The 25,351-nt window shown below is 42.5% G+C and overlaps 1 protein-coding gene across 7 annotated transcripts; it reads right to left on the reverse strand.

Moving 5' to 3' along the window:
- Positions 1–241: 241 nt before the first annotated feature.
- On the reverse strand, positions 242–24,668 carry LOC107402249 (uncharacterized). 7 transcript variants are annotated; one of them, XR_013044280.1, is made up of 11 exons: positions 21,048–23,503; positions 19,679–19,753; positions 19,216–19,328; positions 17,248–17,597; positions 17,071–17,144; positions 13,928–14,050; positions 9,737–12,934; positions 7,395–7,522; positions 6,358–6,420; positions 1,217–1,282; positions 242–687 (listed from the first exon to the last, which is right to left on the reverse strand). XR_013044280.1 is itself a non-coding variant. In XM_076550634.1 (7 exons), the coding sequence occupies exons 1-4, from the start codon at positions 21,164–21,166 to the stop codon at positions 17,573–17,575; spliced, it is 321 nt and encodes a 106-aa protein (XP_076406749.1). In that variant the 5' UTR covers positions 21,167–23,503; the 3' UTR covers positions 12,762–12,934; positions 13,928–14,050; positions 17,071–17,144; positions 17,248–17,572. The 7 variants fall into 7 exon arrangements, 1 of the variants encoding a protein (XP_076406749.1); XR_013044281.1 differs by lacking the exon at positions 19,679–19,753; XR_013044279.1 differs by lacking the exon at positions 19,679–19,753 and having other exon boundaries at positions 19,115–19,328.
- Between the last annotated feature and the right edge of the window lie 683 nt (positions 24,669–25,351).

Genomic DNA, 25,351 nt, shown 5'->3' on the forward strand with positions numbered 1-25,351 from the left:
AAAAGGTTTGCAGTGGAAGATGAGTGACATTTTAGTATAATCATAACTATACTGTTTCCTACACTTTGCATTTAAAATATCATAGATGAAAGTTATGCTTTTTTTCATTTTGATGATTATTCTTTTTTTCTTTATTAAGAAATTTTCTACTCACTCCACATACTATCCACAGATTCCTCCTCCTCCCTCCTTCCTCCTCCCTCCTCCCACCCCCCAGCCCTCTTTCCCAAGCCACCCCGCATCCTCATATCCCCCAAATTGAGGTCTCCCATGGGGAGTCAGCAGAGCCCAGCACACTGAGCCTAGGTAGGTCCAAGCCCCTTCCCACTGCACCAAGGCTGTGCAAGGTATCACACCACAGGCACCGGGTTCCAGAAGCCTGCCCATAGACCAGGGACAGATCCTGATCCCCCTGTCTGGGTGCCCCCCAAACATTTTGAGCCAAACAATCATCTTCCAAATCCAGAGGGCCTAGTCCAGTCCCATGGGGGCTCCACAGCCACCAGTCCACAGTTCATGGGCTTCCGCTAGTGTGGCCAGTCATCTCTGCACGTTCTCCCATCATGATCTCGACGTCCCTCGCCTGTAGTGTCTCTCCTCTCTCTCATCAATAGGATTCCCAGAGCTCAGCCTGGTGCCTGGCCGTGGATCTCTGTATCTGCTTCTATGAGTCACTGGATGAAGGCTCTTTTTCATTACATATAAGTAGCCACAAAGATTTGGTGTGGGGTGGGGGTGGGGGGTGGGATTTAAAGACATATTGACAAACAATGAAATAATTGACAAACACTAAGTCAACCATGTTTTGTTTTGTTTTTTTTTCCAAAGAATGCCTCTCTAGGACAACTTCTTTAAGCCTAAGACTAATAATTACAATCACACTTGTACTGTGATCCCACAGTACAAGTACATTAGCTTCATGTATCCAGGACTTAGAGCCCTGGGGATGACCGTTCCCCATCTTTTATTTCCCCCTACCCAAGTGTGGCTTTGCTGAGGGGGGGTCTGCATCTTTGACATGAGCTAAGAGGGGACTCCCCTGCAAGTGGAATTACCACTTTAATTTAATCACAGTGAGCTCGATAATAAAGTGATTCTGTCTGTGTTGTTTTTTTGTTTTGTTTTGTTTTGTTTTGTTTTGCTAAAAGTTGTCATCAGCTTGGTTATTCCTTAGGATATGGAAGCTCTTTCTAGAGTCTGACTGTGTTGCTAGTACCTGCACAGATAGCCGTCAAGAGCCATGGAAATGTGCTTGCTCCACCAACTGGTCAGCTATAATATTCTATTAGAGAAACAGAAAGGAAAATTATGTTGTTTACCTGTGGGAGATGCCAATCACAATTACAAATAAAAATACAACTGAGTTTTAAAATATTAGTTCCAAATTTTTTTTGGAAACCCATAATTGTGAAATCAACTATTTTTTCTGGCTGATGGGTTTTTTTAAAAAAATACTTTCTTTCAAAGTTATTACTGAATTCTCATGTATTTATGAAATTTCATGCTCTTGTTCCTTGTGTGAGCCAATAACTGAGGTGGATTTAGGTTAAGACCTTTCCCAGGAGTGTGGAATATTAAAAAGGAACTCTTAATAAATCCCAAAGTATACCAAATAGGTTAACTTTATCACAAAGTGCCCCCAAATTCCATTAATACATGTAAAGTCTCTCTCTATATACACATATATGTAGTCATATATATAACTATACACACACACACATATGCACCTTGATATATGTGTACTGTTCCTGTCTGGTGTCTTTAGCTGTTTCTTTGAGATCTTTCAAGGCCAGTTCCTTGAACATACAAAGCAAGTGTTATGTCCCAAGCCACTTCCCTGGCCCCTAAAGGGATTTATACGATTGTAGAAAGTGTGGAGGATAGAGCCATCTCAGACAGATTCATGTTATCAAGTAGTGGTGTTTGTATTTGTCCCTTACTGACTTGTACTGAGCACTTACTGAGTGCCAGTCTCTGAGCAAGGGACATTCACATCAATGGAAGAAGGAATAGATGAGGGAGGGAATTCTATGGCACAGGATGGCCTGGGTGAGATGATTTATTTTGGAGTTTCATCCACTAAAATGCTGCTGTGTGTGATCACTTTAAGTGCTGATCCTGCAAAGAAACCAGTTTGAGCCTTTCACAAACTTTAAAATCAGAGAGTGTGGTGGTTTATGAAAGGTGGGGGTGGTATTTCAAAACACCTGGCTTGCCATGATCTTTGTCTGGAAAACAGTATAGACTATGACAATATGTCATTTAATGGAAGGCACCAAATAATTGCTGTGTCTGAAGAGTCCAACAGGAAGCATTCACTGAGGCAGGAAGGTAAACTCAAATGAACCTAAAGCTGAAATTAACACAAATACCCAAACTCAAAGCAATGAGATCCCCAAACACGTTTCACAACAGTAGGAGAGTCTTAGACAGCAGAAGAGGATGCCGAAGACCCCGAGTCCCTCCTCCTCTTGTGTTACCCTATCTGTCACCCAGGGAACAGGTTCTGCTGACTCCCCCCCACACTGTCTCACACCGTCTTGCATTTGAAGGTGCTGACCGTGACTCAGCCCACACCTCATCTTGCTTTCAAGCCTTCCTACACAATACACGCTCGCCACTAGTTCAGGATTCAGCTTAGCAGCGTGATTCAGGCTGTTTCCACTTTCCACATTATCTTTCCCCACCCGAGGGCCGTCTCCTGCCCGCGATTCTGCAGCAGCTGGATCTGCGTGAATCCAAGGGCCGCCGAGTGAATGATGGCTCTCTCTTTCTCGCTCTATTCTGGGGAGTTTCTGGCATTCCCACAGGGCACAGCTTGCCTGCCTGCCTTGCTTTTGCGCAAGGTCAAATGTGAAATAGCCACATTTCAGGAACTGCTTTTGTGGAAACAGGGAATGCATGGAAGCCAAAGCCACCACCTCCGGAAGCCAGTGTTTTGCAGAAGACAAAAGACTAGTAAGTGTAGGCCCCATTGTTCCTCTGTAAGCCCATCTCAGTTATCAGAGGCTATGTCTGTAGATGTAACCAACCGTCTTATTAAATAAGAAACACAGAACCAATGCAAAGAAGAAAGCCAAGAGGTCAGAGCTAAGAGCTAAAACCTTACCCTTCCTCCTGCGGTGGTCCTACCTCTCCGAACCAGAGCTACTTCCTGTGTGTCTGTCTTTTTATAGTGTTTCTGTTCTGCCTTCTCATTGGTTGTAAACCCAACCACATGACCACCTCATCACGGCCTGTCTGTATAGACCTCCAGGTTTTCTATGATTGTTATTGAGATTAAAGGCATGTGTATCCAATACTGGCTGTATCCCTGAACACACAGAGACTTACCTAGCTCTGCCTACCAAATGCTGGGATTACAAGCGTATGCCACCACTGCCCTGCTTTCCTATGGCTTGCTAATAGCTCTGACCCCCGGGCAACTTTATTTATTAACATACAAATAACATTTTAATACAAATAAAATATCACCATATATGTCTAGTCTTCTAGATGTGAATGACACACAATTTCTCCTCTTTCTCTCTCTTTTTCCCTGTGTGTTAAAAGTGAAGTAACTTTAAAACTTATCAAGCATGATTTGTGTATTTGTGTGCATGTAGAGTATATGTAGACACATGTTCATGAGTCGGTGTGCATGTTGGTGCATTTGTACGTATAGACCAGGTGACCAAATCACCTTCCACTTTTTCTTTGAGATAAGGTCTCCCACTGAACCCTGTGCTCACCAGTTGACTAGACTGGTTGGTCGGTGAGCTCCAGGGATCTGCCTGTCTCTCACTTGGCTTTTCATGTGGGTGCTGGGCATCCAAACTCAGGTCCCCATGTTTGTGCAGCAGCCCATTTCACTGACTGAGCCATCTCTCTGTTCCTCAAAATATCAAGCAGTGACATTTTCAAGACAGAGGATAAACAGACTGTATTTGCTTCCCATTACCCACACACGTTTCTCTTTCTCTCCCCACCCCCACATGCCCTCTTCCTAGTCCCTCAACTTTACTGAATGGTTTTCTTTCTTAAGCTTCCACATTAGAAAGAAACCCCCATGACATTTATCTTTATGAATTTGCTTTATTTTGCTTAACATGGTCTCCTATTCCATCCATTATCTTGTCAATGACAAATTTTGTTTTTTCTGTAATTAGGTGGACAAAATTCCATTGTATGTATAAATGTGTATCACAAAGTTCTTTATCCATTCACCCACTAGTGGGCACCAAGGCTAATCCTAGGACCTGAACTAATGTGAACAGGTCAGCATCAACAAGGGTTTAGGTATGTCTCTCATGTGGTACCTTGATGCTTGTGGGTATTTACACAGAAGTGGTAGCTGGATTATATTTTAGTTGTTTTTCATTCTTTGAGGAGTTTCCTCACTGAGTTCTACAGTGGCTAAACTAATTAACCCTACCACAAGAGTGTGTAAAAAGTCCCTCACTATTTATTGTTTTTTGTTTTCTTGATGGGTTCATATAAAATCTTAATGTAGATTTAATTTTCACTTCCAGGAAGGCTAAAGATGCTAAATGTTTTTCATGTACATTTTTGCCATTTGTATTTTTTTTCCATTTGTATTTCTGCACTGGATACTGTCTGTTCAGTTATTTTGCCCATATGTATATTTTTATCCAAGCTTTGTCCTTCCAATTACTAACCTCAGAAACTCTCTCTCTCTCTCTCTCTCTCTCTCTCTCTCTCTCTCTCTCTCTCTCTCTCTCTCTCTCTGTGTGTGTGTGTGTGTGTGTGTGTGACACAAACTTACATTAACGATATTTTTGAAATTCATTTCTTGGAATTTTGGGAGCAAATTTACTCATCTTAGGTTTTCTGTTTATTCTTTGAGACTTGCATACACTATTTCTTGATCATATCTGACTCAATCACCCTCATCACCCCTCCCACTGCCTCTCAAGGCTCCAATACTTCTGTCTCCCATCACATGCCCTCTGTGTCTTTAAACAACTCACTGAACTCTGCCCCCAAGCACATAGATGTTGGCCACCCACAAGAGTATAGGCACAACCCGAAGAAAAATGACTCCCCACCCTCCAGCAGCCATCAATTAATTGCCAACAGTTCCTCGGCTTAGGTTAGAGTCTCAGGAGCCCTCCCCATCACAATGGAAGATTGCTTGGCTTGGTCTCCACAGCGACCATGAGTTCATGAGCACAACAACCCTGTCATGCCCAGCAGATGGCAATTCATGCACTCTTTCCTATCCCTTGGCTTTTTATATTCTTTCTGCCTCCTCTTCTGGGATAGTCCATGAGCCTTGGGGTGGGGGTAGCTATAGCTGGCCTATTTAAGGCTGAGCACTCAATAGTTACTTATTAATACTTCAATCAGTTATGAGCCTCTCCATTGACTGCTACCCCCGCCTCCCCGTAAAAACAATCACCTCTGACTAAGGTCGAGAGCATCACTAATCTGTGAGTATAAACATAATATTTAAAGGGCAGTTTGGCATTTAGCAAAACAACAGTTGTACATTCCCCTCCAGCCTCCGAGCCATGGGCTCCTGACCAGATTTATAGTACTAAGCATGAATTCCCTCCTGTGCAGCGGGCCTCAAACCCAATCAGAAGGCAATTCGTTAGCTCACACCAACACACCACATGGCACTAGTAGGTATCTCTTTCCTGACAGGCTGGTGCTGTGGGATGCAGGGTCCACCATCGGGGGAATCCACCGATGAATCTTCTCCCCCTGCAGCTGCAGAAGTTCTCCCAGCACTGGGAAAGCCCGCCAGCAGAGAGAACGTGTCCAGGTCAGTGCCAGCTGGATTTCTCTCCGGCTTATTGCGTGAATTGCTGGCCCGGCTGTTTAAAGTTCTCAAACTCCTCTCTCTAGCCGGCTCCTCTTCATGCTGAGACTAAATTTATATTATCAAGACCATCGGGGTCAGTTTTCAGTTGTACCCCTTTTCAAAACTAGTCCCACTCGACAAAATTGGCTTCTGTGTGAAATTCTTGCTTAGGAAAAGCAAATGTAGAGCTGGGGAGATGGGAGGTAAAGGCATGAGCCATAAAAGGCTAACCACGTGACTTTGATACATGAAACTCTAGGTAAAAAGCTACTGTACATAGTGGTGTGCATCTGTAATGGTGGCACCCCCTGCCCCAGACAAGGTTTCTCTGTGTAGTTTTGGTGCCTGTCCTGGATCTCGCTCTGTAGATTGGATGCTGAGACCCCAGAAGCTCCCAGTTAGCCTGGAGTGTGTGGAACAGCCGCAGAGAACAAGGGTGATCCTATTCCAACAAGGTGGAGGGTGAAAACTGATTCCAAGTAGACCTCTAACCTCCATCTGTAACACCCCCCTACTAAATAAGTTTTTTAAAAAGAAATCAAATCTACCTTCCCCAAAGATAGTAAAAATGTAGGCTTTGACTGTCATTCCAAAAGTGCCTGGCTTGATCCCTGGTACAAAACAAAGAAAACAAAGAAGTTAAACATGAAACCAAACCACCTCCATCCTCATCCGTGATCTCCCTCTTCCGCAGGGTGACACATGCTAGCAAACATCCAGGTTATCTCAAAATTTCTTACACTGAAATTTTTATCACCAAGCAAAAGAAGAGTTTACTTCTAATCAAGTCGATACATTTCTCACACATTCTAGAACCGAACCTTTGAGCTTCTGCAACTTGGATAAATCTAGCATTCGCTCAGCTAGGTGCATAGTCCTGCGAGCTCCATGGATGAAAGTGTGGGCAGCGATGTCAGAGTGCTTTGCAGAGGAGTGAGGAAGACAGACAGGGAAAAGAAGGGGGAAACGTGGCCTCTCACAACTGAGACCAAGAGGAGTGCAGTCCTCTTACATAGTGCTGGGATGAAGTCTAAGGATGCCCTGGATTTATCCCGGCCAAGGGCAGAAGGGGTACCGGCTGTTCCAACCAGCTTCTTCAGCCAGCATTGGCTAAGGGCTGTTCCTTGGGCTGAATTAAAGTGTGACAATTCCTCGACATTTGTCCTACTGTACACATGCACCCAGAATAATAGCCTCCAAAGGAAGCTGTCAGCAAAGAGTTCCAGATACTTGCCCTCGGATGCTGTGGATATCACGCTATATAAATAAAACACTGATGGCCAGTTGCCAGGCAGGAAGTAGGTGGGACAAGGAGAGAGGAGAATTCTGGGAAGCGGAAGGCTGAGGGGAGAGACACTGCAGCCACCGCCAGGACGAACATCATGTGAAGACGCTGGTAGGCCACCAGCCACGTGGCAAGGTATAGATTTATAAAAATGGGTTAATTTAAGATATAAGAACAGTTAGCAAGAAGCCTGCCATGGCCATACAGTTTATAAGTGATATAAGCGTCTGAGTGATTATTTTATAAGTGGATTGTGGGACTGCGGGGCTTGGGGAACCTGGAGAGAAGCCCTCTAGCTACACTCGGAAGTCATCTGTACAGCGATAATGAGTACCAAGGGGCTGAAGATGGAGAAGCTCTTGCTTCTGCTGCTCGCAACATCAACAGCGATGATGATGGTGATGATACCAATAGAACTGCCATCTAGTCTAAGAAATAGAAGCTAAGTATGATACCAGGTCTCTTGCATGCATCACGTCATCTAATTCTTTTGTTGAGTACTCAGTCTGTGTCCAGGCCGAGTTCCTGAGGCAGGTCCTCTATAAGGTCTGTGCACATGCTAGATTGATGTTGAGAGTGGTCCACCATGGCATGTGTTTGAAATAGAAAATTGCAATTCCTGTGCTCCTTCACTCTGATGTTGAATTCATGAGTTAAACAGCACCCCTAAAAGTCAAAATAGCCAAGAGGAGAAATGGCACATTCTCCTCCACTCTTGTTCTTTTTTGCTTTGTTTTGTTTGTTTGTTTCATTGAGACAGAGTCTCAAAGTTCAGCACAGACTGGCCTCAAACTCAACTATTTTCCTGCCTGTTTTCATAAGTGCTGGAGTGCTGGGATCTCGAGGCTGGACAATCACACCCAGCTCTTTCTTGGTGAATTGCTACTCATACTTCACATCCAATTCAAATGTCACCACTGTGGAGTTTTTCACACAATAAAAATAGGAGAAAAGTCACAGAACTATCTTAAACAGATAAAAATGAGGCTAAGATTAATGTAGCAGCAAATGTAGACAAGCATGTGCCAGTCTCTGAGGACATCCAAGGCTGCTCCCTCCCCCTCAAAACCAGCATTCTGTGTGGTTGGAAGATGGGCATCGTTTCCATAAAGAATTGCTTTCTACAGGGAATACGCAAAGCCAGGTGATGTTTCTTAAACACAACATTAGAGGCTATCATGAGATTTATTAAAGCATCAGTTTTGTTCAGTCACTAGAATAATTAGGATACTCAAAAATCATAGTAATTAGCTGATGAATGATGTTAAACATCTCAACAATGATCTTATTTCATTATGAAAAAGTTCAAATACAAAGCTTAAGGGATTTACAATCGACATCCATTTACCCACATCTAGATTTTACTATCACATAATTACTATACTTTTCTTACAACACACAAATTTATTATCTATTTCTCTCCATGTTTATCTTTTGAAGCCTTTCAAATAGTTAACTATGGCTATTAGTACAATAAGAGCATCATTAATTGTAGCTCAATTTTTAAATGTTCCATTTTTAAAGTGACATTTGCACACAATGAATGCATAGACAAGTACACTAAGTTCTGAAAAATGCACACACTTGCATAGCCTGAGTTCCATAATAGGAAACATTAGCCAACAAGTTCCATCATCACAGTTAATCTCTTCCCATTCCCTATCAGTTTTTTTAAAAAAAACTTCAGTATAACTCCCTTACTTTACTATAATCACTTCTCCTTACTAAGTGCCCAGATTCTGTAAAATAAGATATGATGTGCTTGAAATTCATCCAACTAGATTAAATTTTGCTTTACACTTATCAATGATGTCTGCTAAGGAAGAATAAGGCTACCTTTATGGTTAACAAATTCTCAGTCTCCCTGTCTTTCCTTCTTTCTCCCCCATTCTCTCCCTTTCTCTCTGTGTCTGTCTGTCTGACACAGAGTTTCACTTTCTAGCTCCCAAGCTGCCCTGGAACTTATGGCAACCCTCTTGTCTGCACCCAAATTCGGGTGTTACAGGAGTGAGCCCCCATACTTGGATGTTAATGACAGTCTTTGCAAGATTACCAAAGGAAACACATCATTCACATATCATACTTTGCTTATAGACTTTTGTTTGTAAAACTAAATTCTAAAAAATAAACTTCATAGACTATCATTTAGCATCTACAGCATGAAGTTACATAATACATAGAGACAATAAAATGATTACTATAGAGAAGTGAGTAAACATATTCATCATCTTCCAATTTGTAGTGTGTGTGTGTGTTTGTGTGTGTGTGTGTGTGTGTGTGTGTGTGTGTGTGTGTGTGTGTGTACATTCAGAAAAACTCCTTGCTACAACACACTACTATTTGGTACTATACTCCTACTGTCTATTAGGTCTCTGGATTTGTTCATCTGTATATCTTCTACTTTGTTTCTTTAGCTACACATTTCCCCATTTCCTCTTCTCACCCTACCTCAAAATATTATTCATTTATTTTCTCTCTCTGTATATGTATTTACATTTATACAAATGATATAAGTCAAAGTCATACAAGAAACCTTATTCAGTCTCATCTCCCATGTCTTGGGGACTCTGATGAGAAAAGGTAATTGTCTATACTCCTCAGCCCATTTCTCTCTAAGGGGGTCTTCCCACCTCTTTCCTCACTAGGCTTTTGCCGTCTAATCTCAGTGCTGGAAATGGAGGATAATAACCCCAAGAACTGCCTTTCACTCGGGTATGGTGGTATGGTGGGTCCTAGGAAAAGGATGCGTTAGCGACAAGAACACTCCTATAGTTGAAACAGAATGGGGAAGGAGGCATGTGTGTAGTTGAAATTCTAAATGGTCTTATTAAATAAGAAACACAGAGCCAAATGCAGAGTTAAAAGCCCAGAGATCAGAGCAGTAGCCAAGAGCTAAGACCACCTTATCTTACTACCCACTGCTGTCCTTCCCCTGAGAGACAGAGAGACCTTCTTTCTGTGTCCTTTTTATTGCCTTTCTGTTCTGCCTTCTCATTGGCTCTATGATTTCCTCGTCACTGCTTGTTTATACAGACATCTAGGCTTCTATGGTTGGTACTGGGATTAAAAGTTCAGGTCACCTTGCTGTGGATGTGTCCTTGACCACAGATACTCTGCCTGCCATGTGATTGGATTAAGGACATGCTAGCACCGCCTTACTCCTGCTTATGGCTCTCTGTGACTTCTGATCTCGAGGCAACTTTATTAACATACAAATAAAATCACATTTCAGCACAAATAAAATATCACCATACATGTGTGTCTTGATGTGGGTTTGGACTAGAAAAACACCAGTGGAGAGAAAGGAGCATAAAGGTAACAATAAAGAGTGAAGACACTTTTAAAGAGAGTGTCTTTGTTGTCTTACACTGTTATCTTCTGGCAGCTTCTTTTCAGTCCCTGCATGTTGAGAACTGCTTGGACATTCCACAGTGACCTTTGGGTTTGTTCCCTGGATACAGCACACTCACCAAGACCCAGGAACTCTGGCTTTTCTCACTACCGTCAGGGTGTAGAGTTGTCTCACCGTTCCAGCCAGAGAGCAGAAAGGTAAACAACGGAGCTGAAGCAGTCTAGCATCACACAGCACTGTAATTCTGGATGGTATCCCTCTGTGGTTAGTGGAATCATTGCCTAAAGAAAGAAACCTATAGACCTCCATTGCACATCCATCTTCAACATCATAGCTTAACATGCTTACCAGTTCTAATGAATGTAACCAATTGCTAATTGAGCTACGAATCATTGCCTTTGTAACCATTCTGAATAGACACTACAATATACATTATGGATGTCTGTATATACAATGTTATGATTGTTCAAGGAACTTACTTTCAATTTTTAAATTGGTTAACAGGTTAATTAATGCACCAATGGGAACAATGATACCACTCAGTCATCAAACACCCAAGTTGGATAAATTCAGAAAGACTCTCTTTGATCTCAGTTACCCAGTCTCTGTCTTTTGAAAGGACAATCGTTCTTCTTTTATTTCAGGAAAAACTGTTGGAAATGAACTCTTATCTTTCATTAATGTTTTTCAAAGAGATTCCTGGCAGAAAATGTTGCAATCAGAGTTCAATTTTAATTATATATCCTCAGCCAGTCTTCTTAACCTCACCATCTCCACCCACTCTCGCCAACACAGAAAACCTTGATTTCTTGTATTTTAGACTTTCCCAGCAAATAAATGAAATGCCCCAGTCCCAGTTCAATCTCAGAATTAGAAGGTCCTGTGAAATGTAGGGTTGATGAAAGCAACCAGACTTCTTGTTGTCAGCAATAGGGTGAGCCCACCGCCAAGCTCAGAAAGTAATCGATGAGCCTCAAGTTAATGGAGCAGTGAGAACCAGTGGGGACTTGACAACAGCAATCTCTGCTCCCAAAGGACTTTTAGTCTATTTGGAGAGTCAGAAAACACTTGGATATGTAAAGAATATTCTGAAAACAGCTTCTCAAGACATGTAAACCCATTTAGCACCAGCCTAGAAATGCCAATGAGCAATCCTAGAACTAGAACAAAGTCAATTAAAAAAATTGCCCAGAGAAGGAGATTTTGGATTGAATTTAACAATAGAAAGTGATAGTAAAAGATGAATAGGAAGGAAAGAGGGAAAGTTAAGTTATTGGAGCAAAAATTTCATTTATAAATAGCAAAAAGCGAGGGTGGTGAGATGTGATGCAAGGGGTCGGCCTTGGAAAATCTTGAGCATATTTCTGGTTATGAAGAATCATGTGGAAAAAAATGCTTCTTTTTGTTGGCTTTGGGTCAACTGACTTGGACTTAACCCTGAATTTTCAATGGCCATGTGACTTCACATAATCCTAACTCTTGCTTCTCTGTCTCTGAGATAGGAGGCATACAAGGGCTGACTTTTTAGAGCAGGCTCTTAATGAGCTGTCCCTCAGCTGAGCAGCATGGCTCCCAGGATCTCAATCTCCGTACCAGACTGACTGAATCAAAAACTCAGAGGGTAGGGACCAATACTCTGCCTTAACACCCCTCAGGTGAATCTAACATTTGTTAAGATTGGAGAACCACTGTTGTAGGGTAGTTGTTAGATACTTACAAGTCAAGGAGGTGTCACCCATATACTAGTGTAGGCTGGGAACAAACCAAGTGTTCCATAATTGACAGGAATTTGGTAATGGAGGTGGTAGTGTGATCTCCTCCACTAAGCATATTAGGGATGTAAATTAGATAATCTGGTGTGACATCCATCACTTCATCATCACCAGGATTCAATCAGCTGATCTGACTGTCTAGGTGGCTGTGGCCTTTCTCCTGCTGCTCCACATATGTCCTTCCCAGAATTGCACTTTTGCGGAAGAGTTTGATCTTCTCCATGGAGTAGGATTGATCTTTAGTCAAGGGTACATGAGTAACTGTGCTCCTCTGCTAGAAGCTCCAAACAAGCCCCTCAAAGTAGATCAGGAAGGTTCCATCCCACTGGGCTACCAAATGGAACACCCTGTTTTCAAAACAGTGGAAACTCTTGGAGGTAGCCTACAAGAAAGCCAAGCAACGCTTCTTTCCTAAGTTGCTGAAACACAAGTCTGGACATAACTCCCCTCTGAGATGGAGTCAGATCAATGGCCTCTGTCAGAAACTTAACATAGGTTCTCAGAATGTATCATTACTGATTCAGAAAACAAGACAAAAAACACTCAGTTTCTTTACCTTTCATTGGTGGTTCAGGTTACCATTCTAGCACTGATACCTTGTGGTTGATTTGGAATGCAAATTTCTTTAGGACTTTGGAAGCCATGATTTGCTTGTTTCCATGATGGTGGATAACAGCTTCGCTCCCCTGCAACACTGGTTGTGCTGGGCAGCATTCCTGCAGTATGCATGAAAAAATTGGGATCGTTTTCTGATTTGTAGAAGACAGATCAAGAACAAAATGCAGGCCAAGTAATGCTGTATAATTTTATGGTCTTTCTGTCAGTTTATTCATAAAGTAGTCTTGAACCACTGCAATGTCCCAGTCCTCATGCTACTGCAAAAGGCTCTTAAGGTATATTATAACCAGATTGTCAAATAACTAATTAAAAATTATAACTATGGTAAGTGATAGGAAGAAGTATGTGGTATTGTATGAACCTGGAGAATGAAATTAGAACCAGTTCTTAAGTTTGGGGAATGTTTCTTTGAGGAAGTAAACTCGATTTGAGATCTCTGGTAGACAGGATTCTAAGGTGGGCCCCTGAGCCTGGCGCTTTGGCTTTGTATCTGTGTGATATCTTCTTTGGGTAGAGCAAGGGCCCATGGCTTATTTCTAGTTAACAGAACAATGGTGAGGTGAACTCACAGCCATGATCCAACTGCATATGCTCAGTAGAACAAATAGCTGGTGAAAGTGATAGAGAGAAACAGATTGAGAAAAATAAGCTAAGGTTGATACAACTTTGGGTGTGTTTAAAGCTAATGGCGTGGGGGGAGGAAATGTCAAAGATAATTCCTCCATTTCTGTCTTTGCTGTTTTTTGGAAATAGAACACTAAAGATGGCCAGACATTATGCAAGATGCAAAGAGTTCTGTTTATGCTTGTTGGGTCTGAGGTGCCCATAGGACATCCAAAAGATATCAAGTACTACTATGCAGCAGTCCAGGACTCAGAGAACTGCTGAGGCAGAGGATGAGCATTTGAGGATTTTACTAGGGGCATGGATTTTGTCTAGGGAGAGAAGTAAAGGGAGAAGACATCTGAGTTTTGTGGGACTCTCCCACATGATGCATGGTAAAGGAAGCAGAGTACAGAGGGCAAAGTTGCAGCCAGAGAAAGAAGGAAATCAGCAGTAACTAGGTGTCTCTCTTGGGTACTGCCAGTCACCTTCCTCATACACATTACTTGGACAGCCTCCTTGACTGGCTGGAAGCAGCTGGACTCTCTCCTTTCCACTAGTTCCCTCAACTCGGTGCTCAGAGCACACAGTAGGCACTGGCCCAATAGTTCCTAAGAGAAAGCAGAGGGAATAGATGTGGAGACCTAGTTCCTTCAAGCACGTAAATAAATAAGCCGAGTACAGGATACTGTCTCATTAGGGAGAAGGCAAATATCCAGCTACGTGACTGAAATAGTTCAAAGGCCATTTCAACAGTTTCTGCTGCTGAAATATGCTTGATCAAATGTTTAATCTCTCAGAGATTTGGAGCACTGATAACGAAACGAGCCATTTTGGCCCCGCATTACAATCAGAAGTTAATTATTGCTCACACCTTTGGTGTTCTTCATTTCAGGTTCTTCAAGAAAGTGAACTCCCAGGGAAAAGGGTCTTGGGGAAGATGGTTAACTTTTTCAAAAATTGCATAATGAATGCACTGCGTTCATTATCTGCCTCTGACCAAAACCCACTAGCTGTCAGATTTTTTATGATTGAGCCTTAAAATTCCTCGATGCCTCATTGGATTTTAGAAAATAATAAATATAACCAGGCAAGCTAACTCATTTCCGACCTCTCAGAAAACAGGTGAAAGGTAACCCACCGAGACCCTGCAAAAAAAAAAAAAAAAAAAAAAATCCCTCACATTGCCATTGTGAGCCAAGACCTCCAAGGAACATGTTTGTGTTGGTTTTCCAGCTTCTGTGATAAGTCACCACAATCCACACAGGTTAAATCACTAGACAATGTGTGATTTCACAGTTCCAGGTTACAGTCCAACATAAGATGTGAGCAAGACTGTACTGGATCCAAAGTTAGGGGAAAACCTGTTCTTTGTCTAGATACTAGTAGCTCTAGAGAGTCCTCAGTTCTGGGTTTATAGTGTTCTTCCCCTGCCGCACATCTCTCTCTGTCTCTATCTCTGTCTCTCTGTCTCTCCTATGTCTTCTTGTCTGTCTTTGTCTCTGTCTTTCTCTCTCTCCTATGTCTTCTTCTCTGTCTCCCACAAATGGCAACTGTCACTGGACTTATATCCTACCTGGGAAATCCAGCCTGAGTTCTTCTGGACGTCTGTCCATTAGTTAAATCTACAAAACCTTTATTCAAAGTCGGATGACATCCTGAGGTTCTGGATGGATATACCTCCTGGCCAACATCCAGCCATTCAAAACCTCATAACTGCTCATATGGTAAGCAAGCCCAGTTACTTTTATGTAAGAGATGGGTAAAAAAAAAAAAAATCTGATTTACCAGAATGTATTAAACAGATGTCTAAAACAATGAGGACCTCGACTCTAAACTAATCTCCCCAAATAACCTAATCTGCTACTAAATAAGAACCCATCTGTTTGGGGAAATCTAGTCCATGCTATCATTAATGTTTAAATGAGATATAAAGTCTAGTCAAGACTAACTCAGCTTATAAATTCATCAGCCTGTACAACCAATTCTGCCTAGTGTTCCAGAATGCTGTATTGGGAGAATTACATACGATCAGAGAAAGGCTTCTGGTGGCCTGGAGGAGGATAAGTGTGCCTGTGATGACAAAGAAAATAAGTCACCAACCTGCCTGCTATTAAACATGTGCCAGGAGGCAATGTTCACCTTTTTCTGTGGAGCCAAAAGATGGTACCATGATGTATCATGATATTCAGCTGTGGTATCTCAAAAGAACCAATTGGCTTGAATATGCTCTTCTGTGATTCATGTTTCTAAGAACATCAAAGACCCTTGAGGAGGAAGGAACATAGCTCAGAGATTCTAATAAAATCATAAAGATGGGAGCATATAGGTCACTGCTGAACAATGGCTATGGTGTTATAGTCTGGGAAAGTGAAGACTGAAACCCTCTTAGGCCAATGAGAACGGCATTGCCTGGAAACTCAAGACAAGGCAGTTGGCTCATATCGATTGTATCAGCAAGCATTTAGCTCATGTCTAAAAAACGTGGGATCAGTTACTCTGAGTCGAGGGGGGGGGGAGTTTAGTTTAACTGAAAGCAGAGTGTAAGTCCTCACACTTGGGTTGAAGACGGCACCTTTGATTCTGTATCCATTGGAATTGGTTGTGCCAGCCCCTACTGGGAAGACTGAATAAGGTCTCCAAGTACTGGCACCTTTGTGAAAGAATGTGAAATGCAAGAGCATATTACCTATACTCTTTTCCCTGCTTGAACAAAAGAGGATAAAGGCAAGGCTGCACCCCACCATAGCCATGCTGAATTTTCTAAAGTTGCAGCACACACACGGCACTCCTCAGTCTAGAAAAGATAGTGCCCTCCACCCTACAAGTGAAGTCAAAGCTTTCTTGATGAAAACCAGGGGTGTTATGTTATTATTATACGTAAATCTGTAAGACTATCCAGAAAGCACATGATGCTACGTTACATTTGACACGTTTCACCTGACCTTTTGAAACGTCACATCAATTCTGAAGGAACAAAACGAAAATGTTGGTGTCCCTTGTGTTAACTCAGCCACTGCATGATAGTGGGTGAACACTTACTATGTACTAGGGTAGACACTGAGGTCACGGGGTGAGCAAAGCCATGCCGTGTCCTCCATATGCTCTCTAGTCTAACAGAAGAGGCAGATGTCCCCACAGAGGTGGGAATTTTTCAGGACAGCCTTGGGGGCCAGAGGTGCTAGCTCTCAACTCCTCCTCTGAGGCCCCCCTTCTCAACTCACCCATCACCACCGCTCTCTGCCATGGCAGGTGCAGGCAAAAGCCTCGGGCAATGGCTGGAGGAGAGGATGGGAAACATAATTTTCCTCAAACCCCTATTCATATCTGCTTGTTAATTACGGAAGCAGGCCTCTTTCGATGTATAAAAGTCCATTCTGTCACTGGATATTAGGGGAGGGGGGGTCGTGCATGCGCTTCTGCATAGGTCGGTGCCTCATCCTGTTCCTGGAGATGTGGACAACTCATGTCAGAGCAAAACAAACTTCTCATAGTCCCAGGAGCCCAACAAGCCAGCGAAAGAAGTAAAGAGACGCCAATGTTGGATGAAAGCAAAGAGCCCCTGAGGCCCCCGAGGATGGGAGAAAGCCGCAGTGAAGACAATAACACTTCCTGTTAACTGGACACTCACCATGGGCCAGGCAGTGTGTTAAAAGCTTCCCACAGGCGGTCTCGTGTAAGCTTCACAGCATAGTTCAGAACTCGCTGTTAGAACGAGATAAAGTGCTATTATACAGATGAAGTGTTGAGGCTGCGGAGATTAAATAACACATCTATGATTACCCAGCCAAAAGGTGGCCAACTATACCTTATGCCTCTAGACCACGGTAAGCGCACAAATTACAGGTGAGCTGTGGCCAAGAGATGTAGCAGTGTGGCAGAGGTAGCCAGAACTTCAGATGCCTTCTCTCTCTCCCAACTTACTTTTCTCAGGGCTTTTTAACACCTTCACTGCTACGTTTCTCATATTCTGTAGAGGAGCCATATAGTTATCAACATCTTTAGGTGACTGCCAGCCCACAGCACACACTCACCGATATTGTGCTGAATGAATGAATGAATGATGGATGGATAGATGGATGATTACATGAGTCCAATGACAGGAGCTGTTGCTTGCACAGTGAAGACACTTGTCACTGGATGGTCTTGTCATTCATCCTACAGTGGAGGAGCAGATGGGGGAAGCGTAACTCATTTTTCCTCCCCTGTCTGAGTTCCCAGTGAGTTCCCTTCCTCCAGACATATTCTAGAATGTGTGGGACCACTTCGGGGAAATAAAAGAGGGAGAACTCGGGAGGAATGAACTCAGTTTGGGAGCCTCGTACAAATTGCCATCCTGCAGTGAATTTCCTGGAATGTAATGACTCTTGCCTTGATGCGTGTGCACGGAGCCGCCAGCTCCCCGAAGCACTTTCAGAGCTCAAGGCGATGCCAGGCTCTGTGTTTGCATGCCTGCACTGTTCTCCCGAGGCAGAGGGAAAAGTCCTTTTTGATTCCCACTTCATCCATATGGAAAAAAAAAAAGATACATACTAGAGGAGTCCTTAGTGGTGACGACACTGTCACTGATCATAATAGAAATATTTAAAAGACACATTTCTTCCCGTTTCTGTGGCCTTTCATCTGGCAACCCAGAGGAGGGAGTAAAACTGATAAGCAGCTTTTCTTCTCAGTCAAATAAAATATCAGAGAATGGCCGTGCTTATGTTATCTAAAAATAAAAGGGCATGGCTTTTGCAAAGTGTAGGTCTACCCAAGCTATCACTGTTGATCTCCTCCGAAGCTCATTTAGCTGTTTTCTCTCCCTTGAACAAAGATCTCATAGAACTCTCTTGTTTTTCATTTGTATTTTGGATAAAAGCTCCTGGCAGCAACTCCCCTGCATTCTTCAGGGAGGGAGGTGGACTGCACCAAGGAACCTTTTCCTGGTCCAGTTACCAGCTCTCTGCCATGCAAGCAAGAAAGTCTTTAGGATGAACAAGTATTCGGGGCAGATTCAAGCCCTGTTCGTAATGGTGATTTCCAAAGAAGCCGTGGTATCCTTTCAAGAACTTAGATCTCCTTTGTGTGCTCTGGAGAACACAAACTTCTCCCTTTCCCTCATCTCCATCCTCCCCCTCATGGCTCAGAATGGGCGTCATCCAAAGGCAAGAGGACATGTCTCACAAGGAGGGCTGTCTTCAACCTTGCAAAGTCAGCTTCCTGTGGCTTCGCTTTGGCCGCTTCCCACACCCCACTTCCTAGGGCCAGGCACCCCCATGAAGGAGCAAAGAGCCAGGAAAAGATAGCCAGCATGACTTCTTTGAAGTCAAAGAAGGCTATGTTATCCATAGGGTCTCTCTGCTCAGTCTCTGGAACTCAGAGTTAGACATTCTTGTCAGGATTTCTTGTGTGTGTGTGCATGTGCATGTGCGCATGTGCGTGCATACATGCATGAATGCGTGTGTGTGTTTTAAAAGCTAAAATAGTTTTAAAATTTACTCATTTATTGTGCGTGTATGCATGTGTGTATGTGTGCGCGCGCGTGCGTGCGCGCACATACACCACAGTATATATGTAGAGAGCTGACTCGCTAGTGGGATGTTGTTCTCTGCTTCCACAAATGAGTCCAAAAATATGACTCAAGTGGCCAAGTGGGCAGCAGATGCCTTTACATGCTGAACCCTCTGGCTCACCTTCCTCAGGATTTCTTGGTAATGTTTTCTTCACTGACCATTTCATGGCTTCCCCCAACCCCCCGTCTTTTAGTTTGTCCTGATGAGTTTGTTTTATTTACCTCCATCTTGTACAACTTGGCACAGACTTGTTTTGAGAAGCTGAGGAGCTGTGGGCGGATAGCTCCACATTTGAAAAGTGGCTATCACCATCCTTTATCATGCTGTTCATCACCTAAGGAAAGTTAATCCAGGAAAAACAGTTTAGACCAGTGGCTCTCAACCTTCCTAATGCTGAGACCTTTAATACAGTTCCTCATGCTGTGGAGACCCTCCCCCTCCCAATCATAAAAGTATTTTGTTGCTACTTCAAAACTGTAATTTTGCTGCTGTTGTAAATCGTCATGTAAATATCTGATATGCAGGATCTCTGATATTCGACCCCCAAAGGGGTCACAACCCAGACAATGACAACCGATGCCTTAGAGTCACTGTCCTGATAAGAGATTTCTAGCCTAAAGCCTTTGGTCTTAGACCAAGAGCAAAACAAAGAAAACCATCCACTCATCCATAGAGAAGTCTCACCATCAACAAACCTTTCCAGTGGGGCCCAAGTCACCTCGCTCTGTTGCCTCTTCTTCCTGGCACCCATCTGCATTTCTTAAATAACAACATAAAGTAAAAAAGCATCCCATTTTATAAACCGAGTCACAGGAAGTAACAACTACCTAGAATAAGAGAATAAGCTGTGACAGAGTCAGTAATAAGTGATGACAGCTGAGGGGTGGGGTAGGACCAGCTCACAGCCTGCAGATGGGAGGCTCACAGCTCTATCTGAACACAGAAGGTCATAACTGGGCAATGGACAGGGTTGGGTCTCATTTCTTCTCAGCTCCAGTGAGGATGAGATGATTGTACGCCATTCCTTCATGCTCTTCTCCTTCTTTTTTTTTTTTTTTTGAAAGGAGGTCATCAGTTCCATTCACAAATTAATAAAACAATTTTAACTAAAAATTTCTGTCAAAGGGACAGAAAGAAAAATTTGCCTTTGAAAGGCCTGTTACTAAAACCAGATAATGTGAAACGTCCACCAATTAATGAAACACAACATATAAAGAAGTGAGAAAAGGAGCCTGTTGCCAAGCCTAAGGTCCCATGTTTAATGCCTGGGGCCACGTGGAGGAAGGGGAGATACCCGCCTGCTGTGGGATGTGCACACCCACACACTTACAGATGCACACACATTCATGTACACTAAGTGGATACAATGTAAGGCACAAGTAAGAGAAAAAGAAGACAACGGGAGGCAGAAGTCAGTGAAACCTACTCACACGGCTCAGCTACCTCCATCTGTAGTCAAGAAGTTACCAACAGAAACGCCACTTAAAAGAAGCAGACATGTCCATCATCCCGAAGCCCTCAAAAGTGAGGAGAGAATTCTGAAGGGGGTAAACTGAGGCAGCCACGGAGGTGAGGTGGGAAGTGATAAAAAATGCACTCATGTTATCTGGGCACCAAACAATCCATCACGACCCTGTCCGATTAACTTTCTCCAGACATTAGAATTACCCTGGGTAAGATGGTAATGCCTGCTTTTGTCTGCAGAAATCAATAGACCCCGGGGAACGTGCCGAGGGATGTGAATCCCATATATTTCTGACATGAAGCTGGATTTTAAGAGCAGGTCAGCCACTAACCTGCTGCCTTTTCCTTTTATTTGTGCCTATATATTTGAAAAGGGGGGGGAGGGGCGCATACCCCAAGTTTACTTTTTTAAAACTAAATAACGTTGCCTTGTGGCACTCATATTGTATCTATTACACATTTCACTTCAAAACCTCATCTCCCCTAAACCCTCTTCAATGCGCTTGAAGTAGCACCGCCAAAGGAAAGGAATTTTCTATTTAACTAGAGCGCTGACATTCTGTTACACAATTCGATCTTATCTATTTACCTGCTCTCAAAAACACAAGACACTAAACACGGAATGCTGAATGCGTGGAGTCTGCGGTGCCATAGGTGTCTCAATGCATCCGTAGCCTCCCTCTCACTCATCAGTGTAATTGTTGCCATGTTATTTCATTTTTTGATTAGTCTAGTCCCTCAAGCTCGGTGCTTTTTTTCTGGCCCCACGTTCTCCTGCTGGTTGTCATGGTGACTGGATTGTTAGCGAGGAGAAAGGCTCTGTTGTCTGTCATTGTTCTGTTGTGGTTTAGGTAACGCAGGAGGCAACACAAGTGAAGTGGATGGACCTTTTTTTTTTTTACTCCGCATCATTTCATAGTATTGAAAAAAAAAAATCTCACATAAAAAAGGAGCAAATAGGCCCAGCCAAAGAAATAACCAAGCTGTTTCTAAAGGGAAGTGCACATTATTATAAAGAGGCAAAATGGCATTAATGATGAACTCAGTAGCCTATGAAAAATGCTGCTGGATATTACATTTATTACTAGAACAATCACCGTGACTTAAATATTACATACAATACCCACCATTTTGCAATTTAGAGCAAGTATGGTTTTTAACCAGACAATTGTCACATAGGCTTTTGGGCTCGGGAGGCTGCACTACTTTAACCTTACGTTGTGTTCAATCTGAAACATACCATGTTAGACATCAAGACTGAACCAAAATTAGGTGCTGGGTGAATTGTCCTTGGGTGGTTACATAGTCTTATGGTCAAATTCTACTTTGGGAAAGTAGAGATTTTTTCTTTTCAAATTTGAGAGCTAACTACAAAGGATTTCTATTCAAATGATAAAAAAGTCTTTTTTTGAAGGTAAGTAATATAAGTACATCCCATCTCTATTTACCTGATTTTTAGAATTAGGAAATGGAAGTATGTAACATCCATAGATGATGAGTGCATACCTTAGGATAATTAATAATGGCTCCTGTAAACACTGCACTAAATCATATTCCCATCACAGCTTCATTAGACACACACCCTTCCTAATCAGTAATGACTTGCATTAGTAATAGTATAATTTTTCACTATAAACATTTTTTCCTAAAATTTAGAATGATATATTTTTATTTAGCTATTTCATTTAATTAACTAAATGCTGCAAAGTTTTAAGTAGATACCATTTAGTAAAAATATTATTTGAAAATGAAAAGGATAAAAAGGTTTCCTGTGAAAGTATTTCTTCCCATGTCTGAAACCTGTCCATCTAGCTTTCTCTTACTTCTCCGTGTACAGCTATTGCTCTAGGGATTTTTGTTTGTTTGTTGTTTTTGTAGTTTTCCAGAGTTTCCTTATGCAAGATTTGAAAATGCTAAAGAGACTCTTACTTTACTTTTTGCATGCACTTGGCATCATACCATTCACATAGCAGCGTGCTTCTCCATAACATCGTATTTGATTGCTCTTTTGTCCCAGAATACACTGCTCTTTTGGCTTTCATTTCTTTTTACAACAGCATAGTATTCCACTGTCTGGGTGCACTGTAATTTATTTAGTTAATCCCTCTTGATGGACATTTGAGCTGTTCTCCATATTTTCCTTTTTAAATAAACACGTGTAATTTTTGTGTTTTATATATGCAAAAATATGTGAAAGATAAAATCCCGGAACTGAAATTTCTAGGTTAAAGAGTATATTTGCATTTGTAATTTTGATGAAAATTGTTAAATTCCCTTCTGTGGAGATTCATTCCAATTCACACTCCCATCAACGGTGGAGAAAATACCTGTTTTCTCATTCCTTGCCAACAAAGGATAAATTAAACCCTTGAAATTTTGCTGATCTGACGGCAAGAACGATATTGTGTCATCATTTTAAGTTCTTTTGTTAGTGATGTCAAACATCACTTTCTGTCCTATAGAATCAATTTTTTATGTTAATCATTTTTATAGATATTTTGTTCTTATTTCTTGAGGGGTGTAATTTTTATATTTTAGAAATTATACATTTGATTGTGTTATGTTTCCCCAATTTGTCATCTGTCTTTTGAGTATCTTGAGTTCCTTCTAGGCTAAAGTCTGACTTTAATATAGTCAAAGCAGTGTTTTATGTTTTGTGGCTTTTGTCTCCCCTTTTTACACCAAAAACACAGAGGATATTCCCATGCATTTTTCTATTTGATGGTTTCTTTAAAGTTGTACTATTAGCACTTGAGCTTTTCCCCAAAGAAGATAGGAGAAATGGACTCAATTTTAGGTTTCCCTAGATAGTTACCGACTCATCCCATTATTCCAACTATGACATAACTATTTTTTTCTGCTACTGATTTGTGATCTTCCTTCTGTCAGATGTTGACGGCCACATGGTTTCGCTTTAGTCCTGTTCTTCCTGTGAGTTAGAGCTGCCGAGAGTCATAGCCCCCTTTAGCGCAGTGTGGTCAGAGAAGTTCCGAAACCGCACTTCATGTATAAATATATTTTGGTCATTTCTGGATTCTAGACCGCAAGTCCCCTCTGTGAACATACATTCCCTCCCTGATTCCCTAAGGAAGTATGTCTGTCTACTGTGTTCAACTACACATTGAGTGTCACCCAGCTTCTGAGAAAATACGGCTGAGAGATCACCGATTTTTCTATTAAAACTATAGACTGATAGGCCTGGCTGAAAGCATTTGCACTCTCTACAGATGCTTTTCAGGGACCAGAGTTGCAGGGCGTTTGCAATTCACAGCCAGTACTCCTTCAGCCCCTCGAGGTGGTTTCCAGAGAGGCACATGCTGCTCTTGGATTGTTAGGGTGCTCTACAATGACTTTAAAGTCTGTCCATTAAAGAGCATTTGAAAGGCACTTACTATTTAGTACCCGGTAAACATATATTTTGATTTTCTCTCACACTGTTTAATGGCATAATATTCAGCAAGGATCTGTGGAAAGCAGCTAGCAATCACAACAGACACACTTCAAAGAGCAATGCCAGCACTCCCCGGATCATGCTCCCTTCCTCCTTCGGCAGCAGAGGGGCTGCGGCCAATTTCATCATCATACAAAACATTCCCAAGCTTGTTGTCTGTTGTTGGCTTAATGTAGTACCTTCACCCAGATTGGCGTTGATTCCCAGTCACAGACTATAATGTTCCTTGGCTGTGATCTTGAGGACTCAAGATCAGCTTCTTGCCTCCAGCTCCTTTCTTCTTCTTAACACCGCGGGTGGGGGAGAGCAGTGTCCTCCAGACAAAAGATACCTTTTGGAACAGAATCCGCCCAGTGATCAGAAGCGGCGAGTGGGAGAAGGCAGGTGGTGACCCCCTCACGGACATGAGCAAGAGGCTGCTTGGAGAAGTCTTCCCTTTTGCTTAGAGAGTGTCCAAAGCACTCATGGCAGGAAGTGTTTGGCTACAGATCACTTCTCCAAGGCCCATTACAGGAGGTGAGCAAACGGAGAGCTCGCCCCTTCCCTCCCAATTAGCTCAGATTGCAGTCGACCTTCAGAGGTATCTCTTGCACGGGTGTTTTTCTTGTGATGATGCTGTGAAAATAATTTTCTTTTTTGAAGAGCTTTCTCGCTATTCTCTCCCCATGGCAACTTTTGAAAATTTGTTAAGACGCACACACGCACACAAACCTCTCAGGCTATCCACAAGCTCTCTAGGTGAGTGGGGACAAATGGCAGCCTATCAAAGAAGTGGACCCAGGACAATCACACGGTTGTGATCATTTGGGGATTCTACACACACACTCAGCTGCAGGCCCTACTGCATCGGCTTTTTCTTTTTCTTTTTTTTTTCTCTCTTTCTTTTCCCTGTACACAGTGAGACAAGGCAGGCTTAGGCCAAGAGGAGAGTGGGTGTCTGCTTAATTAAGTAAAAAAGCCTAAGAAGCAATTTGATCCACATCCTTTAAAATTGATGAGGGAGAGTCCATGGTGCCAGCCTATGCACAGGAGGGGTAGCAAATGGGTTCAGACACTGGTGTCTTCCGGGAACTTTGTCCTATGATGCAAACGAATGGCTGGGACTAGAGATCTAATAGAAAAGTGTGCTTATAGAAAGTGAAAGGAGTCTGCAGAGCAGGCATGCCAAGGGTCTGAGGAAACCCTAGGCTCTCCTGAATTGATGGAATGCTCTAGGATGAGGCACAATACCCAAGTCACAGCCAGACTCAGTATGTTAACTGATGCCTCCCCAAATAAAGGCATATCTAATTGGCACCAGGGAAGACATCACTCTTGCCTCAGAATTTGGTAAGCACTGGGCTCATTTCAAACACCTCGACTTTTCATGGATGTTACTTTGCTGTGGGCCCTTACCTAAAAGCACCTTGAGTTAAGTCTACACAGAGAAAGCAAGAGCCACC

This window comes from Peromyscus maniculatus, chromosome 14 (genome assembly GCF_049852395.1).
Source record: "Peromyscus maniculatus bairdii isolate BWxNUB_F1_BW_parent chromosome 14, HU_Pman_BW_mat_3.1, whole genome shotgun sequence".
Taxonomy (NCBI): Eukaryota; Metazoa; Chordata; class Mammalia; order Rodentia; family Cricetidae; genus Peromyscus; species Peromyscus maniculatus.